The sequence below is a fragment of the Myxocyprinus asiaticus genome, chromosome 18 (assembly GCF_019703515.2).
Source record: "Myxocyprinus asiaticus isolate MX2 ecotype Aquarium Trade chromosome 18, UBuf_Myxa_2, whole genome shotgun sequence".
Taxonomy (NCBI): domain Eukaryota; kingdom Metazoa; phylum Chordata; class Actinopteri; order Cypriniformes; family Catostomidae; genus Myxocyprinus; species Myxocyprinus asiaticus.
Genome location: NC_059361.1, coordinates 20,547,129 through 20,566,986, shown reverse-complemented (window position 1 = coordinate 20,566,986; position 19,858 = coordinate 20,547,129). Strand labels below are relative to the sequence as shown.

Here is a 19,858-nt window from a genome sequence, read left to right as displayed (position 1 = left end):
TTTGCTAGGGGAATAAAGAGTATCTTTTCTCCACTAAATAGCCTACGAAAGCTAAAATGCGTGGGATCTTCTGCGTCTGTGGTTGCGTAATGTTGAATATCGTTGAGTGGCCAGAACACATTCACGCAACAGATCCACACGTGCTCAATTTACAAATCCACGCACCAGAAGAATGCACAAATATACGGGTTTCTTTGCTCAGAATATCATCCATAAGTACATAAGTGAATGTGTAATTTAATGCACAAATAAATGCTGAGCCGTTTGTATTGGTATTCTTCGAGAATGTGTGTTCTGCAGTCTTGACACGCGCGCGCAATGCTGGGGGCGTGGTTTGGCGATGCAAACGGCATATGCCCTTTCATTAAAATGAATTTAAATATCCAGTAGATTGGGCTATTTTTATTTTAAGAACAACAACAACAAAACGTGTGCAAAATGTTCAGTTTCGACCAAGAATTTTCATTTCTCAAGTGTAATGTGGATATAATCTCTATAATCTGAAATAAGTGTTTTATGTTTTTATTTATAATAAATGTTTATCCATGATGGCAAAGCCCCATTTTCAACTGCCATTACAGTCTACTAAGAAAATAATGTGTCACATAATCCTTAAGAAAACATTTAACAAGTTAACTTAGTACTAAAATAACATTTCTTTTTGTTAGGACGGTTAAAATGGTTGTGCTACTTAATGAAGTGTGGAAATCGCAATATAGTGTCTTTTTCCAGCTGAGGTAGTGCATTTTTTGGTTACTTTACAGTAAAATTACTTTACACATTCAAGTCAAGTTTCAGTTTTAAAAATAACCAAAAAGAAACTCATTTCTACTCAAATTCATCAACAACAAGAATACAAGTACATCTGAGTCTCTAATTTGAGAAAAAGATTCCTCACAGGCCCTAGTATCTTTAATTAACAGCATATGCCGAACACTTGCATTGCTGAAAGTAGAGGATTCTTGGATGAACAGTGAGTTTGAAGAATACATCATTTATTTTAAAAGAAATAGTCAATTGTAATATTATAAATGCCAGTACTGTCATTTTTCAATTATTTTCAATCAATTTAATGCATCCTCGGTGAACAAGCCCCAGGGTTAGGGTTAGGTCAAGCTGGTTTTTGGAAGATGGTAGCTGGTCGACCAGCTCATAACCAGCTTGGACCAGCTCATAACCAGCACATGACCAGCTTCGACCAGCTTGAACCAGCTCAGGACCAGCTTCGACCAGCACAGGACCAGCTTTCAATCGAAAGACCGCAAACTACAAAACGGTTGGTCAAGATGACGATCAAAAAACATATTTCAAAACAGCAGTTAAATATGACAACAGTAGTATCATAAATTGTGTTTCTTTAGCTCAGATCATGCAAAAAAAAAAAAAAAAAAAAAAAAAAGCTATTTTCCAGCCCCGCTAATGCGCATGCGTGTTGTCGAGTTGAATGACAGGCGATGTCAGTAAGGCGGGACTTCCTTTTCTACATCCGCATGTTCTACCATTCGTTTTAAAACAAGTGGTCCGTTAAAGGTAGTTGGCCAATCAGCGTGAGCTGTGAATACGCGGCAAGCGCGAGCTTTCACAACATGATGGTGGCATAATGGCGCTAATGTACTATTTCACTGTATCTCAATGTCCAAATTTCACAGTCGGAGGCATTAATTGCAAGCGTTTTTTGTAACATTTTTCGTTTTTGTAGTTTTAAGGTTCACACGATTGCAGAAAGAGAGCAAAACTTTGTAAAGTGAGTGTTTGTGCTAAAAACAACTCGGCAGACATTTGTTGTGGGATGTTCACTAATAATAGTCATTCTAAATGTTTATGTCTGCTTATATTTAAGTATTAGTATTTGTTTGTGAGGTTAATTAAATGCTGTATGCATGAATTGTTGAGAGTTTATATTTGATATAAATGTACACACTATGTCGAGTCTACCTCAAAACAACCTGAAGGAGCAACTGGAACGACACAGTTGTGCTGCACAGAACAAGTTGTCACTGCTCAAACCAAAGCCTGGGTAAGAAAGTTGGTATACACACACACAACAATGTATATATTGCTTTAAGCTTAGTTAATTTGGCTAAAGAAATGCGTTAGTGATAGAAGATCCAAAAAGATGTTGAACTGGACTTTTTATGTGTAGCTGCTTTGCAACAATTTGCATTTAGAAACACATAAAAAAAAAAAAACTGAACTGAATTAGGATACCAAATGTGTTTGTGTCTAACCTCTGTAGTACCTCTTTTTAGGGGGTTTTGCTTCAAAAAGAAGTCTCCGTCAGGCATCACTAAAGTGGAAGTTCCTCAAAAGGTAACTGGTGCAAATGTCTTAGCAAACAGGAGTGTCAATGTTCCACACAGCTGTGAAGTAACCAAAACTCCTGTGACGTTCCTAAAAAAGCCTGAAAAAACAGCGCCAAAAGTCAACTTCTTCACGGCTCCTAACAGACCGAAGACAAGCACTGTTAACCCATTAGCCAATCCTTTTGCTGTGAGCAAAACAGCTCTTTTCCAGTCTACGATTACGACTTTCCCAAAATCCACTGTCCGGCTTGTGGATTCCACTCATGACCAAACTGTGGGTGAGCTCAAGAATGACAGCTGTCTTTCCACTACCATCAATGAATGGGATGATGACTTTGATGATTTTGAAACCCCAATCAAGGGAAGAGTAGCATCTCCAGGTGCATGGACATCTTCGAAAAAGCTAAGTGGACCAGACCAGAACACGTCCCCAAATTCCTCTTCTACTAAGAGTGATGAGACTACATTAAATGGCACTTCACATGCTACAGATATCAAAACTGCCCCAAAGGACATCCTATCAGTTGCTAATGGACTCAGCACAGAGCCTACTGAGAGAGAGCCAGAAGACTCGCCTATTAGAAGGACCAAAAAACATAAGATATCAATCGAGCAAAAGTCATTACTGAGTGACTCAGAAGATGAGGAAATTATCGACTGTACTCTACCAGATAAAAAGGAGAATTTCAAGTGTACATCAAGTTAGTGCGCATCATTTTTATCAGTGATGTAGGGATTTTACACCTTAATTTGTCATTTTTTAACACGCAACTGAATTCCATTATGCAAATACTAGAGTTCCTGTGGTCATGGGAAACTTTGTAATGTCAGGGAATTTTGAAATTGGGATTTTCTGGCCTGAAAAAGTCTTGAAAATTAATCAAATCTTTAAGTTGTGGACATTTCTTTAGTAAACATAACTTTTTCTATTTAAAATATACCTTTGGCTAATTGCAATCTCTATAAAATGTATCCTCTTTAACTCTTGAAATACAAAGTTGGGTGTTAATTAATGCCTTTATGTTTTAAATGAATTATAGATGAGAAGGAACTTGCTAAAGAAAGTAAAAGGGCTGATACAGACATCATAGACATTGATGACAGTCAGAAGGATAACTTCTATGATGATTTTGAGGATTTCATCCCCCCATCCCCTATGCCAGAGGATATGAGCCCTTCTGTCTCTGATAAGGAGAAAAGGTAACATGCTTTTCGATGATAAATTAATCTTTTTAACACATTTTAACTATTAACTACAATTCCGGCTGACAATAAGCACCTATAGTTTCCATTTTATTTTAAGTTTAATTGTATGAAACTCCTTTGTTTTATGGAAGCACATCTGACCCTGTTTCCCGTTCTGACAAAAATGGATCACCTCTGGGATCTTGTTTGAGCTTGTCAGGACCCTTCAATGGACCTGTCAAAGAATCAAAAGGTATCATTAATGCAGCTTTGCTGTTTAAGTATTTGCCTTCCTTGTGATATTAAACAATTTGGTATATTTAAAATGAAATTCCGTGTCTCTAATGTACAGTTGTTTGTGATTTAGGATTTGATAACACTCTCTTTAGTGTTATGGAATCAATTTGTTGTCTAGTGGATACTATTCCAGAACATGAACTTATAGCACTGACCTGCGGTACAGAGCTACTACTGCAGAGAGCCCACAGGTAAAGCAATAAAAGAGGTCATTTAAATGCCTGCAAACTGCAAAGTTATTACTTCCTAGGGGGGTAATGGTACAAGTAAAATACTTGTGTATACATTTGTGATATTACTGGGATAGTTCACCTAAAAATGGAAATTATTTCATCGTTTACTCACCCCATATTGTTCCAAACACATATGACTTACTTCCCTTGAACACAAAAGGAGATGTTAGGCAGAAATGATGGCAGAATGTTTATTTGTGGGTGAGCTATCCATTTAATGTGTATGCTTTCATCTTTTCTATTACTATATAATAGAAAACTGTTGCTGTTATCCCTTGGTCATATTATCCACAGTCATGGTCTTGGCTACCATTGTCATGCTGATGACCTTCAGATCTACATATCTGCTCATTCCACCACAGCTCTTCCCCTCTGCTATTAAATGCTTGTATCAGTGGTATCAAAACCTGGCTAAACAATAACTTCCATAAATATTCAATACTGACAAAATTGAGGTTATATTATTTGGTCCACCATCCCTACTAAAAAGGAAGAATTGAGTCTCATTATTAATGGGGCTTGCTTCACCCCCTCCCAAACCATCTGAAACCTGGGTGTCACATTTGACCCCTCCCTCATGTTTCAGTCTCATATAAACTCCCGCACCAAGATGTCGTTTTATCACATTCGCAACATTGAATGTCTCAGAACCTATCTTAGGCCTGAAGACACTGAAACTCTAGTTCATGCCTTCATAACCTCACGCCTTGACTATTGTAACTCCCTTCTGATCAGATTGCCTGCTAAAACCATCTCCAGATGGTTTTTGTTATCACTCATAACTTGATCTGATCACATCACCCTCATACCCTATGAGCAGCACTGATTATCTGTTTCTCTCCGTGTTGAGTACAAAATTCTTCTGTTAACTTTTAAAATGCCTCAATGATCTTGCTTCTCATTACCTGTCTGAACTGCTGCAGAATTATACACCTGTTCGCTCAGTCAGGTCTTCTGGCTCCAAACTGCTCACTGTTCGTCATTTCTGACTTTTTACATTGGGTGGCAGATTGTTCAGTGTAATAGCACCTAAACTCTGAAACTCACTTCCACAGAGTCTTTGTGACATCGCCAGTCTCTCCTCTAAGTCTCCACTAAAAACCCATCTCTTCTCTCAGTATTATCTGTATACCTCTTATATTGTTGTTGTTACTGTTGTGTATTGTATTGTTGATTCATGTCATTATATCTTTGTACAGCATCCTTGAGCTTGGGAATGGCGCTTTATAAATAAAACCTATTATAATTATATCAGTGTTATATGTCAGAGTCCATTAAACCGTGTCTCTTGTTTTTTTTCACAGGAAAAGGATTCTTGCTAATGGTGCACCTTCTAGAACATCTCAGTCAGACAGAGTAGTAACTCCGTATTCCAGTCTGCTAAACAGTCAAAGTTTTGGAGTCACATCTTCTAGTCTAACAGCATCAATGACGCAGCTGACATCAGAAAAAGGAGAAAATGTTAGTAAAGGCTTTCAGTTCCATAAATCCATAGCTTCTGTCATGTCCCTGGGTAATAACAGTGTATTTGAAGACTCTGACTGCATCATTAATGGGGTTGAAACCCCTGGTGGTTCCTGGAATCCAAACAGCTCCTCAAATACAGTAACTAATGGAGATGTCATACATTTAGACTTGACTTTAAGCAAATCTGATTCCAAGTGTGATAAATCCTACTCAAAGTTGTCGTTCAAGGAGCCAAACAATCAGACTGTGGATTCAGAGCAGATGGACATCATCATCTCCCCCAAGATACCAATGGATTCTGGTAGGAAGATTGCTGACAGCAATGCTAAAACGAACACAACAGTAGCTAACTGCACTCGTGGAGACACTGAGCCAGATGATGACTTCCTAATTGATGACTTTGATATAGATGATTTTGATGAAACTGACATCCCAGATTATTATGAGGCGCCTCAAAATGTCTTTACATCAAAAGGCAGCTCTGCTGCTATAACACCATCAGTGCGGGAGGGAGGCACTTCAAAAAGTTTTGAGAAAAAGACAGTCTCTACACCAGCACCAAAACCTGCCCAAAAAAACGTCCCTGGTAAGTTTGAGTTGATGTGATTTTCTTTACAATTTAGATGTTTTTAAAGACCCCTGAAAATGCTTGAAAAGGGGGATGCAAGATCAGTCATCAATATATTTGGTCGGTTTCCTTTTGAAGAGAAAGACTAAATTTAATTAATTTCAAATACATAGTCAACTTTTATGAGTACACTAGCATATAGATGGCCTCAAAGACATTTTTTTTCATCTTTCATCTATTCTTCAAATAACAACATGATGACTTGTACAGTACTGTGCAAAAGTTTTAGGCACTTGTGAAAAATGTTGCATAGTGAGAATGTCATAAATAGTTTTCATTTATCAGTTAACATCATACTAAGTCCAGTAAACATAAAAAACTAAATCAATATTTGGTGTGTCCACCTTTACCTTTAAAACAGAACCAATTCTCCTAGGTACATCTGGACACAGTTTTTCTTGGGGAATTGAAACCGCACTGGCTGAGGCACACTCTGTTGCAGGGACGCTCGTCCCTCAGGCGCGCACTTGCTGCAGCTAGATTATAACATGATGGCTCGTGACTTATTGAATCATAATATGTGTCACTGTGCATTTCTTATCTTGAAGAAATATTTGTAAAATATATATTTGTTTTATTTTGGCTTGTTTTCCAATATAAATATCAAACTCTTTTAAAACAATGTACATTTACTTTAGGAGCTATACTGCAGAAGAAAAAAATGTTTTATCTGAGAATGTTGAATGTAATATTAAAAATACAAATATTTTAAAATATCTAAAAATCCTTTAATAAAGATGCATTCACCTGAGAAGCAGCATGTAAAATATTTAGACTTGCTTTTAGAGAATAGATCTTGAATTTAAGTGTATTTTGTCTTTACTGCACTCACAGAAGTATAAACAAGTGAAAATATATACTTATATACAAAATGCACTTATATTTAAGATATATTCTCTTAAAGCAAGTCTAAATATTTTATTTTATATGTTGCTTGTCAAGTAAATGTATCTTGTTTTAAGGATTTTAGACAATTTTAATTGGAAAACAAGACAAAAACACTTGAAAAAAATAGGATTTTTTGCAGTGAATTTCTTTACTGAATTAAACTTAAAGTATTTTTTCCCTTTAATTCAGTGAATGTCATTTAGAGGTATTTTTAAAATATGATTTTGTCCTCTTTATTGTTAGTAAGCACATTTAATACAACTTTTTAAGTTGGGGCACAAGCTGAGTAATCGGTTAAGAGCTAATGATAATCATTATAATAATTGTTAGATTAATTGATTATCAAAATAATCGTTAGTTACATCCCTACTGTCAAACAGTCATGACATGAAATATTCATGAGTGAAATGGTTTACTTACAGATTTGCAGTCCTGTGACTGGTTCACAAGCAATCACAATATGAGCCGAAAACATACAATCCTTGCTGAGATGTTCTGAATACACGAACGTAAACAGTCCAGGGTGGTGGCGTTCGGCTACTTCAACAGACCAAACAGAGACTCTGTTCTTCACATCTCACATTTTCCCGCTTTGTTTACACACAGAAAGGCATGTGTTTCTCCCAGTCAGTGGCAGCAGCAGAATGAGACATGTTTTTGAAAATTGTGTTTGTACTGTTCTTAAAACGCAGCGCACATTGCCCAAAATGCATAAAAATGATCAAAGACATCCAACAAATGCATGTTTACAAAAGACCAACAATTAAAAATTGCACAGATGGGTGCAAAAACGGTCCAAGATGCCTTCAAAACAGCAAGACCGCGCAGCTGAATGAAACACAATGGGGGTCTCCATTTTATATCTTGACATCACGTCTTTTAAAAGTGGCACGAGATGTGTGATAACAGTCAAAGCCATGCACGTTTATGTAGAAAAACATTTAAATCCAGACAGGCACATGAAGGTGTCCTGTGTAAGTCCACTTTGGATGAATCTCCCATTACAGGCCCCATCACTCTCCTCTTCACCTGTGTGAATGACTGAGCACCAGTGGGCGGGGCCAAGGGTGCAATGATGGAAAAATAGCCAGTGCATATGCAGATGTATTTGGTCCTTGTGATGTCACAAGTTCCACGAATACCAAACAAGCCATTTTTGCAGCTTGGTTTAAAAACTGTAAATGCTCTTTTTCTATTAAGGAGGACGTTTTCAGTTCTGAAACTTACAGTATGTTATTTTTAGTACAATTACCTCTTATATGTCAAAAGATCAATGAAAATGTTATTTCTCATGTCATGTCCCCTTTAGTAAGTAAAGAACATGTTGTGTATGTCTTAATCTGCAGAGCCCACATATAGAAACCCAGCTCATGATCGCTTTAGAGGCTTCAACTTCCCTCACAGCCCAGAGATGATGAAGATCTTCCACAAGAAGTTTGGGCTTCATCAGTTCCGCTTCAATCAGCTGGAGGCTATTAATGCCACTCTGTTAGGCGAGGACACATTTGTACTGATGCCTACAGGTTTGTTAGAAGTATTAAAAATTAATTACTGATATTATTGTATTACTTTGCAGTTAGACTAGAAAGACCTGCTCACTTTGTCTTGACAACACTTATTGTGGTCTGGCTGCATGAACGATATTTGTTATTATTTTAGCATGTGTATATTTATTGTTAATTGTATATGAACAATTTGAATATTTGGTTTAAAGTACCGTAAAGCAGGGAATATTAATTGACATGTTTCCTAATTATCCAGTGTTATAAAGTCTTGCACAAAATCTTAAAATCCCTATACAGGTGGTGGTAAAAGCCTCTGCTATCAGCTTCCAGCTTGTGTGTCGGCTGGGGTGACTGTAGTCATATCTCCTCTACGGTCTCTCATAGTTGACCAGGTCCAAAAACTCACCACATTAGATGTAAGTCCCACTTGAGTCCTTTCCCCTCACACAATGATTGCTCTTCTTAAAACCTGTAATTCATGTACAGTTTCATGTTTCAGATCTGTGCAATAAGTTTATCAGGGGACAAAAGCGATAGTGAGGCTGGCCGGATCTATATGCAGCTGTCTAGGAAGGATCCCACTATCAAACTAATTTATGCCACTCCGGAGAAAGTGGGTTCTCAAGTTATTAACGCACAACTGCTTTGTAGGTTTGCATGAATGTTCTTACCCAAGTTAATATAGGATCTTTTTGTCTTTAGATTTCTTCAAGTGGAAGGATGATCAGTGCCCTTCATAATCTGTATGAAAGAGGTCTGCTGGCTCGCTTTGTCATTGATGAGGCACATTGTGTCAGTCAGGTAAACTTGATGTTTTGATTGTACAGTGTAATAAATAGTCAAATGTGTTTAATTGAAATATCTATTTTTTTTTTTATAACGATAAGCAAACAAAACTAAAGACTTTTTGCACTAGAAGTAATGTTAACTAACTGTTTTTGTGTAACAATCCAAAATAAGCTTTGTAAAAACAGTGCTATATGATTAAAGAGAGAAACATATGTATACAAGAGCGTTAGCATTATTCAGTCCAAATACTGTAATTTAAGGCTACTGTTTAAATTAAACAACAGCTTATTTTGTAATGGAAGCACAGTAAATTGTGTCTGTCTCTTTTAGTGGGGTCATGATTTCAGGCCAGACTACAAGCGCTTACATGAGCTCAGACGGATGTTTCCCAATGTTCCTATAATGGCATTGACAGCCACTGCCACTCCTAGAGTTCAAAAGGACATTCTTAACCAGCTGGTAATGACCCGTCCTCAGCTGTAAGTCTTCCTGCCAGGCAAAGTCTGACTCACTCACAAGACCATCTTTCTGTAATTTTGTTGTACTTGTATTTGTTGTCAGATTTATTTATTTATTTATTTATTTATTTTTTTTAATAGTTTATTTTTATGAGTCTTTATTTACTCTCTACAGTCTCAAACATAAAAACTATAGATAAAAAGTTACCATGCTCCCACAGATTCACTATGAGCTTTAACAGGCACAATCTTAAGTATTCTGTTATGCCAAAAAAGCCCAAGAAGGTTGACGAAGACTGCATTCAGTGGATTAAGAAACACTATCCTCGTGAGTGCGGTCCAGATTTAATCTGTGCATTGGCTGTATACACATCTTTAGTTCACAGTTGTTCATCACAGCTTATTGACATAATAGGCCATTTCGGCCCCATGTTTGTGTGTAGGTGACTCTGGTATTGTGTACTGCTTGTCTCGGAATGATTGCGACAATTTGGCTGACAGTCTTCAGAGGGCTGGGATTGCAGCTCTGGCCTATCATGCTGGGCTGAGAGACAGTGACCGGGAATATGTCCAGAACAAATGGATCAACCAGGATGGATGCCAGGTGAGGCACTCTATTATAAATAAATAATAAAAAAAAAAGTTATGACAGCCCTTTTGAAAAATGTGGACTACATAAAACAGACAGTGTACGTTGTGTTTGACTTTCTTCTATCATTTAATATTTTATTTTATGTTCACAGTTACCATATCTATTTAGTTTTAACCATTCCTCATTTATTTTTAGGTTATTTGCGCCACCATTGCGTTTGGTATGGGTATCGACAAGCCTGATGTACGTTATGTGATACATGCCAGCCTGCCCAAGTCAGTGGAGGGTTACTACCAGGAATCAGGCAGAGCTGGGAGAGATGGAGAGATGTCTCACTGCGTGCTCTTCTACTCCTATACTGATGTTATTCGCATCAAGAGACTAATTGCTAGTACGTACTCTTATTTTGAGTCAGCCATGGACAGATTTTTGTTTAATTTTGTAATAATGTTAGGATATGAATAGCGATGCCTTAACTGTAGACAAGTCCTTTAAACATATAATAATAACAACTGAATGAGACATATATTACAGATAACAACATTTTAATGTAGTGTTTGTTATTCAGTGAAATTACAGCAATGTTTCCGAGTCTGAATACTATAAGGCACTGTGTAGAATTAAGATGTTGAAAAATTGCATGTGGGATCCTGAAACCAAAACATTATTATACAGTCATGGTTAACCTGTCTGTCTGAGCATGGCCTACATAACCGCTAATATAATTACAGTGGATAAAGATGGCAACCAGCAGTCCAAAGCCACCCACATCAACAATCTGCACAGCATGGTGCATTTCTGTGAGAATGTGGCTGAGTGCAGGAGGATCCAGTTGCTGGCTTACTTTGGCGAGCACACGTTTAATACAAGCTTCTGTAAAGAGCACCCTGAAGTCATCTGTGACAATTGTGCCAGACCAGATGTAAGACTTATTTGTGAATAATTTTATTCTTCACAGCGTACATTCTGCGATGATAATGCACTGCATAATTGCACATAGTCATTGCTTATAAAGTAGTACAACATTAATTGGAAAACATTTTGTAAATTGATGAATAAGTATTTTTAACTAATGATTTGCTTTAGCACGTGGTATAATAAATAATGCCATTAGACAAAGATAATTACAATTCGAATGCATTCCGATCTTAATACTTGCCTTCAGAAATACAAATCAAGAAACGTTACGGACGACGTGAAGAAGATTGTGAGGTTTGTGCAGGAGAACTGCGAGAAGGTTGGAAACAGATACGGTAAAACCGCTCAGCAAAACCGGCTCACCCTCAACATGCTGGTCGACATATTTCTGGGTAAGAAGCCTAGCAGTATCTCGCTGTCATAACTGATAGTGTGAATATACAGTACAGTGCTTGAGATTTGATGCCTGTCAGATCAGCTGCTCAAGGCCTTAATAAGAATATCTCTGTTTGCCAGGCTCTAAAAGTGCTCGAATCCAGACTGGAATGTTTGGGATAGGAACAGCTTATTCCAAACACAACGCTGAGAGACTCTTTAAGAAACTGGTTCTGGATAGTGTTCTGATGGAGGACCTGTACATCACTAACAATGGGCAAGCAGTGGCCTATATCTCAGCAGGGCCCAAAGCCATGAGCATACTGAGTGGCAGCATGCAGGTGAGAATGACCACGTGTTTGCTTAAAAGAAATAGTTGTCGAAAAATGGTGCGGTTAAAATTTGCTTTTAAATAGCCGCTTTTGTTTTGTAATACTATTTGTACTCTTTGATTTGTAAAATCAGTATCAACAACTGTTCTCTATTGCAGGTTGAATTCATTGAGACAGAGAGTGCGTCCAGCATCAGAAAACACAGAGCTTCTGTCACGCAGAGTGTCTCTAAGAGAGAGGAAATGGTTAAGAAGTGTCTAGATGAACTCAAAGAACTGTGCAAGAAGTTGGGCAAAGTTTTCGGCATTCATTACTACAACATTTTCTCCACAGCCGCACTCAAAAAGATTGCAGGTTAGTGAAATTTTATTTGATTCAAAAAATGGTAGATAACTGTATCACTTATAAGGGTTTCTAAAAACCTGGTAAACATTTCTTCCATGCATTTGTTTATAAGATTATCATGTTGAACAGGTATTAAATTAATACTTTAATTTATAACTTTAGGCTACATAAACAATCTGGGCCTCGTTTCCCAATAAAAATTGGTCTTAGCGTTTAAGACCATTTTCTACAAGCGATTTTACGAACGGTCGTTATTTTTTACATGTGTTTTTCAAAACTGCACTTAACATGAATGCGCAAGGATGCGCTTTAAGTGTTACCTAAGAGAGCTGCTGTCCGTGTGCTAGGTACTGATAGGTGACTGTATAGTGTTGCTCGTCATTGTGACGTCATTATATTTGTATTACCATGCTGGAAATGTTTAAAGATATTTTCATAAAATTTCAACCTAATAAACTACATAATTAAATATTGTTTGCAATAATTTTTTGCAGGCTGTGAATGATCCTGTCAATGAAAAGCATTTATTAAATATAACAACGTCTTACCGTGGAGCGCAAAATAAGAAGACGTATGGAAGCTCTGCTTTAGGAACATACACCAAACGAGCAGAGTTCTGCTCTTTACTCCCAAACGTAATAAAGATGACAGCAATGCTACAACATGTGTGGTGCTACACAACACGTGGTGTGGGTGAGAGCACCCTTAGGTATCAGAGTAAGAAGAGACAAGGATGATGAGCCAGTATATGAAAATACATAATATTTTTTTCTTTCTGATTTTTATTTATACATTTCTGTGCAACAATCATGCCACCACTTTGTTGTCACCAACTAATCCACACAAATAACTTTTATCTGTTTACTAATTAAACTTCATCCATTTATATAGGCTATCTATTTTATGAATTTATTTATTATTATTAATAGCCTTGTCTGTTAAAATAAAATAAAAATATAAGTATCCTGATATTAAAGTCTCAGCAGCATAAAGTGTAGCTATATAGGAATTTATATTTTATTACGTGTTACTTCGCAATTATCCTTCAGGTGTCTGCATAAATCTATGTCCTTATGATGCTCTTAGCGCTCTACGTTTACTCCAGAGCACTTGTAAATCTACAAGCATTTTGAAGTACTACTTAAGTTACGATAGCTTTGGGAAACGGGCTGCAAAACTAAGATGAGTCATAAGATAGATTCTACAATCTACTTAGGCTTACAATGCTTTTGGGAAACCAGGCCCTGTTCTTTTGTCCTAAACAGTTTTACATAATGTATTACCAGTACTTGGATAAAACACCTCCATGGGCTGAAGTAATTAATTGCCTTTCTGTGCAGAGACCCTATCAGCTGATCCAGATGTTCTGCTACAGATTGATGGTGTTACTGAAGATAAACTGGAGAAATATGGAGCTGAGGTTATCGAACTGCTGCAGAAGTACTCCGAGTGGCAGCTTCCTGGTGAGGGTCTTAAAACATGCACTGCTCATCTTTTTATGGATTATGTCCTCAAGATGGCACTAAATAATGTAAAGGCAGTTTCCCTAAAACACTGAAAAATCCTACATAGCAGTCATTCTTTATGGTCTTAATCTTGAATATTTCAGACTAGCCTGTGGCACAAAAATGAAAAGTAATAAAAATTATTTTCCTTTCATGTTCACCGGCACCAAATGGGGTAATCTACATATGTTGAAATTATGGCTGGGAATCACCTACCGCCTCACAATACAATACATATTGTGGCATGTATGCCACGAATATGTAGTGATGCATCACAATATCAGAATTGATATTGCGATTGAAACTACCCCAATCTGCGCAAGAGAGACCCAGCATGACCTTTAGAGAAAGGTTGAAGTTTAAACTTGTATGAAGCTTAATTGAAAAGTTTATGAAGTAAATTGAAAGTGTATGAATCTTAAAATGCTTGAGGTCACCAATATTACTCGTTCTTATCAGGTTGATACTGCCCACTACATATTTGTACTCCATATTGCATCATAATTTAATTTCCCTCATTACAAGTACTCAGAACTTAAAGGAATATTCCAGGTTCAATTCAAGTTAAGCTCAATCCACAGCATTTGTGGCATAATATTGATTACCACAAAAATAAATTTTGATTTGCCACTCCTTATATTACAAAAAAAAAGCAGAAATCTGGGTTCCATTGTGGCACTTACAATGGAAGTGGAAAATACTCACCATTTCAAAAGTATAGCCACAAGACATAAACAATATGTGTTAACATGATTTTAGTGTGATAAAATATAACTAGCCTTTTCTGTGTAAAGTTGTAGCCAATTTTACAACTTTGTTGCCATGACGATGTAATGTCAACAAACCCTAAAACGACTGTAAAAATGACGATTTAAACAATTTTTCAGCTCAAATCATACATGATTTTTAACAGAAGAATTAATGTAAGAGCTTTTATAAAATTATAAGCTTCACATTTCTGCCTTTTAAACCCTCCAAAAATTGGCTCCATTCACTTCTATAGTAAGTTATAGAATATATTATATACAGGTGCATCTCAATAAATTAGAATGTTGTGGAAAAGTTCATTTATTTCAGTAATTCAACTCAAATTGTGAAACTCGTGTATTAAATAAATTCAGTGCACACAGACTGAAGTAGTTTAAGTCTTTGGTTCTTTTAATTGTGATGATTTTGGCTCACATTTAACAAAAACCCACCAATTCACTATCTCAACAAATTAGAATATGGTGACATGCCAATCAGCTAATCAACTCAAAACACCTGCAAAGGTTTCCTGAGCCTTCAAAATGGTCTCTCAGTTTGGTTCACTAGGCTACACAATCATGCGGAAGACTGCTGATCTGACAGTTGTCCAGAAGACAATCATTGACACCCTTCACAAGGAGGGTAAGCCACAAACATTTATTGCCAAAGAAGCTGGCTGTTCACAGAGTGCTGTATCCAAGCATGTTAACAGAAAGTTGAGTGGAAGGAAAAAGTGTGGAAGAAAAAGATGCACAACCAACCGAGAGAACCGCAGCCTTATGAGGATTGTCAAGCAAAATCGATTCAAGAATTTGGGTGAACTTCACAAGGAATGGACTGAGGCTGGGGTCAAGGCATCAAGAGCCACCACTCACAGACGTGTCAAGGAATTTGGCTACAGTTTCGTATTCCTCTTGTTAAGCCACTCCTGAACCACAGACAACGTCAGAGGCGTCTTACCTGGGCTAAGGAGAAGAAGAACTGGACTGTTGCCCAGTGTTCCAAAGTCCTCTTTTCAGATGAGAGCAAGTTTTGTATTTCATTTGGAAACCAAGGTCCTAGAGTCTGGAGGAAGGGTGGAGAAGCTCATAGCCCAAGTTGCTTGAAGTCCAGTGTTAAGTTTCCACAGTCTGTGATGATTTGGGGTGCAATGTCATCTGCTGGTGTTGGTCCATTGTGTTTTTTGAAAACCAAAGTCACTGCACCCGTTTACCAAGAAATTTTGGAGCACTTCATGCTTCCTTCTGCTGACCAGCTTTTTAAAGATGCTGATTTCATTTTCCAGCAGGATTTGGCACCTGCCCACACTGCCAAAAGCACCAAAAGTTGGTTAAATGACCATGGTGTTGGTGTGCTTGACTGGCCAGCAAACTCACCAGACCTGAACCCCATAGAGAATCTATGGGGTATTGTCAAGAGGAAAATGAGAAACAAGAGACCAAAAAATGCAGATGAGCTGAAGGCCACTGTCAAAGAAACCTGGGCTTCCATACCACCTCAGCAGTGCCACAAACTGATCACCTCCATGCCACGCCGAATTGAGGCAGTAATTAAAGCAAAAGGAGCCCCTACCAAGTATTGAGTACATATACAGTAAATGAACATACTTTCCAGAAGGCCAACAATTCACTAAAAATGTTTTTTTTATTGGTCTTATGATGTATTCTAATTTTTTGAGATAGTGAATTGGTGGGTTTTTGTTAAATGTGAGCCAAAATCATCACAATTAAAAGAACCAAAGACTTAAACTACTTCAGTCTGTGTGCATTGAATTTATTTAATACACGAGTTTCACAATTTGAGTTGAATTACTGAAATAAATGAACTTTTCCACGACATTCTAATTTATTGAGATGCACCTGTATATATATACACTACCATTCAAAAGTTTGGGGTTACTTGACTGAAATGTTTCTCATGATCTTGAAAACCTTTTGATCTGAAGGTGTATGCTTAAATGTTTGAAATTAGTTTTGTAGACAAAAATGTAATTGTGCCACCATATTAATTTATTGAATTACAAAACTAAAATGTTATTAAAATTTTTTTTTTTTTTTTTTTTTTAATGGATGACTTGTCTGAATAATTAAGAAATGCAGCCACTATGTGCCCAGCATATAAATGGGAACTCCTTCAATACTGTTTAAAAAGCATCCCAGGGTGATACCTCAAGAAGTTGGTTGAGAAAATGCTAAGAGTACATTTCTGCAAAATCTAGGCAAAGGGTGGCCACTTTGAAGATGCTAAATTATAACACAGTTTTGATTTATTTTGGATTTTTTTAGTCACAACATAATTCCCATATTTCCATTTCTATTATTCCATAGTTGTGATGACTTTACTATTATTCTAAAATGTGAAGAAAATAAAAATAAAGTGAGTAAGTGACCCTAAACTTTTGAGTGTGTGTGTGTGTGTGTGTGTGTGTGTGTGTGTGTGTGTGTGTGTGTGTATATATGTGTGTGTATGTATATATATATATATATATATACACACACACACTTAAATTTAACCTATGCAATAAAACTTTGTGAAAATACAGCATGTTATTATACTTGTAAGTTTTTGATGCTCTTCGCAGATGCTGGACAACTGCGTCCCGTAATAATATCAAATGTCTTTTTCTTTTTTTGCCTTTTACTGCTGTCGTGGTGCCTTTTTCTCGTGATATCAAATCATTTAAATGTATATTTCTAAAACAATTTCACTATACACAGAAAAGCACATTATAGTACACATATAAAACAAATAACCATTAATTCTTATGTAGGCTATACAGTATGAGTATATGGTATTACAAGCTAGCGTGTTAACGTGAACATTACTACACTCATATGAGCTATACAATGCTTAACAGTTTATTGCGTATTATGTATGTATTAGTTTATTAATTAGAGTAATTATAAAGTTTTAACAATTTTCATAGTAGCCTAATGGAAGCAACATTAATGAGACCTATTACTTTAAATACATATTTAACAAAGTTTTATCCTTCAAAAATTCACAGTATGCCCACCTCTTCAGACACTACTACACTGCATTAATGTGATAGTACAACTGACCAATGATGAGGCATTTTTTGTTAAAACCACAAGGATTACAATTTCGATTTGGGTAACTCTGCCTATAAGCTCGTTTTGTGAAACAGGCCATGTGTCAACTAGCTCAAAACAGCAAACTCTAAAGCAATTGAAATGAAATAATTGACGTACTTTAACTCCCTCTGCAGCTGAGGGGCAGTCTGAGAGTTCAGGATGGATTGACACAACACGAGGCCATCAGAATGATGAGGATTATGATGATGATGATGATGATAATGACGGAAGCAGCACATCAACTTATTTCAGAAACTCCTCTGGACGGGGGGCGAAGAGAAAGAAAACAGCTGTCTCCAGAAAACCTAAAAGGAAGAAGGGTTCGAGCAGCCAGAATTCCTACTCTAGAGGGTCAGTATGCTTGTCATTGAAGAAATGATAGTGTTTAGGGGTGTCAAACTATTCATTTGGAATATATAGTTCATGTCAGCTGTATGGGATTCTTTAAGCTTCTAGGATTATTTGTGGTTTACTTGACCAAATTAAACTCCCTCTTCACCCTTGATGTAGCGGATACAGCAATAACTGGTCTTCATCAGGAGGAGGATACAGGGGTGGGAGTCGGAGTGCAGGCAGAGGTTCCAGGCCAGCTCCATCAGCTCCTGCAGGGAAGAAGCCCGGCTTCATGGCTTTGCCCACCCCACAGAGTGCTGCTCGTCCATTCCTGAAACCAGCGTTCTCTCACCTCTAGCAAAATGTTACCACTCAGAATTTCACAATTACTTTGACTTTGTAAATATTTTTGTCTTGTGTACTATATGTATGTTTTATACATAATTTTATTATTATTCTTTTTTTTTATTTTATTTTTTTGAATAAATATTTTTTGTGAAAATCTGACAGCACTGGTATCATAAATTGTGCTGCTTTACCTCAGATTACGTTAAAAAGCGCAATTTTCCCAGCTTATATAGCTAATGCACATGTGTTTGCCCTAAAAGACGATTTGCTCTTTAACCTGTAAGACAGGACTTCCTTTTCTACATCCATTGACCGTTAGGCGTTCCAATTTCTCCCATTCATTTTAATAGAAGTGGCCTTTCTCTGGTTTATTTTAACATATGTGCACCATTGGCAGTTCAAATTTGAAAACATTAAGTATTCCAATAAGAGGATTTCTTTTTATCTTTGATCCTTTTTGAGGGGTCCAAGCAACGAAGGTGCAGGAACCCTATTGTATTTGTTCCGATTTTCGTATTTTTCTAATCTTATTTTTTTTTCTGCCCTAAAAGTGTCTAGGCATCAGAGACCGTAAGTCATAGAGATTCCAAACTTGGCAGGATGGTTCCAAATCCCCCCACAACTCAGGCGTACAGAGACACATCCTTCAGACACTAGGTGGCGCTATTTCGAACAAAACAAACAAAAATCACATTTTGGGACATAAATCTTGAACTGTACGGGCTAGAAACAAAATTATTTTTTCCTCCGATTCCTTGCATCATGCCGAAGAGTTTTACCCCCTAACAGAATTTTGCTCCGGCCCTTCATTTTCCCGCTATTTTGGATTGTTTGAAAAAGAAAAAAATCAAAACTAACTCTTCCTAGGCCATTTGCCCGATCAGAACCAAACCAGTGCAGAATGATTCCGCAGAGTCCCAATATGAAAAGTTATCAAAGGAATTTTTAAATTCTGATTTATCGTCAAACAGTACGCCAAAACGTTCGTAGTGGGCGTGTCCATTTTACTAAAAGGGTTAGAACTTTTAAATGGATTGAGATATTATCACCAAATTTGGTAAACCTATGTATGGGCTCATGCTGAGGTCACAAAAAATATTGCACACCTTTGCCTCTTGGTGGCGTTATAATAATTAAAAAACGAAAAATGGCTCTAGCTATGGAACCATTGGTCCGATTGACTTGAAATTTTGCATGCACTGTCTTTGTCCAAGAGTTTATGAGCACAGTCGCATATCTTTATAAACATGGCCGCCATCTATCAATCAGCTTTCAGCAGCTTTTATATAGGGTTAAATAAGGCCGATCAGAACTAAACTTGGTATGCCTATTTGTCTCTTGGCCCAAGAGGTCTATGCAAAAATTGGCCACCTGGAGGCGCTATTGCATTTTACATGCATGTAAATTGTATATGCTGCTGTTTTTCTTCAAACCATGCTGTAAACAACTTGCCTTAAGCACCATTGATTTGAAACAAAATGTTCAATAAATACTTGAGATTATTTTAAAAGATTA

The 19,858-nt window shown here is 37.0% G+C and overlaps 1 protein-coding gene across 1 annotated transcript; it reads left to right on the top strand.

The window, feature by feature from the left end:
* Positions 1-1,551: 1,551 nt before the first annotated feature.
* On the top strand, positions 1,552-19,807 carry LOC127455697 (recQ-like DNA helicase BLM). Its single transcript, XM_051723757.1, has 21 exons — positions 1,552-2,017; positions 2,250-3,004; positions 3,344-3,503; positions 3,641-3,741; positions 3,856-3,976; positions 5,323-6,071; positions 8,348-8,524; positions 8,804-8,922; positions 9,006-9,119; positions 9,209-9,307; positions 9,626-9,774; positions 9,975-10,081; positions 10,197-10,357; positions 10,541-10,736; positions 11,077-11,267; positions 11,511-11,655; positions 11,780-11,979; positions 12,129-12,324; positions 13,656-13,778; positions 17,797-18,013; positions 18,173-19,807. The coding sequence occupies exons 1-21, from the start codon at positions 1,923-1,925 to the stop codon at positions 18,351-18,353; spliced, it is 4,356 nt and encodes a 1,451-aa protein (XP_051579717.1). The 5' UTR covers positions 1,552-1,922; the 3' UTR covers positions 18,354-19,807.
* The last annotated feature ends 51 nt before the right edge of the window (positions 19,808-19,858 follow it).

Excerpts from the sequence above, each read along its gene's own strand:
- LOC127455697 (XM_051723757.1), top strand. The coding sequence starts at position 1,923 with ATGTCGAGTCTACCTCAAAACAACCTGAAGGAGCAACTGGAACGACAC. Across the intron at positions 8,525-8,803 it reads ATTTGTACTGATGCCTACAG|GTGGTGGTAAAAGCCTCTGC; the intron begins GTTTGTTAGAAG and ends ATCCCTATACAG. Across the intron at positions 11,656-11,779 it reads GCTGGTCGACATATTTCTGG|GCTCTAAAAGTGCTCGAATC; the intron begins GTAAGAAGCCTA and ends TCTGTTTGCCAG.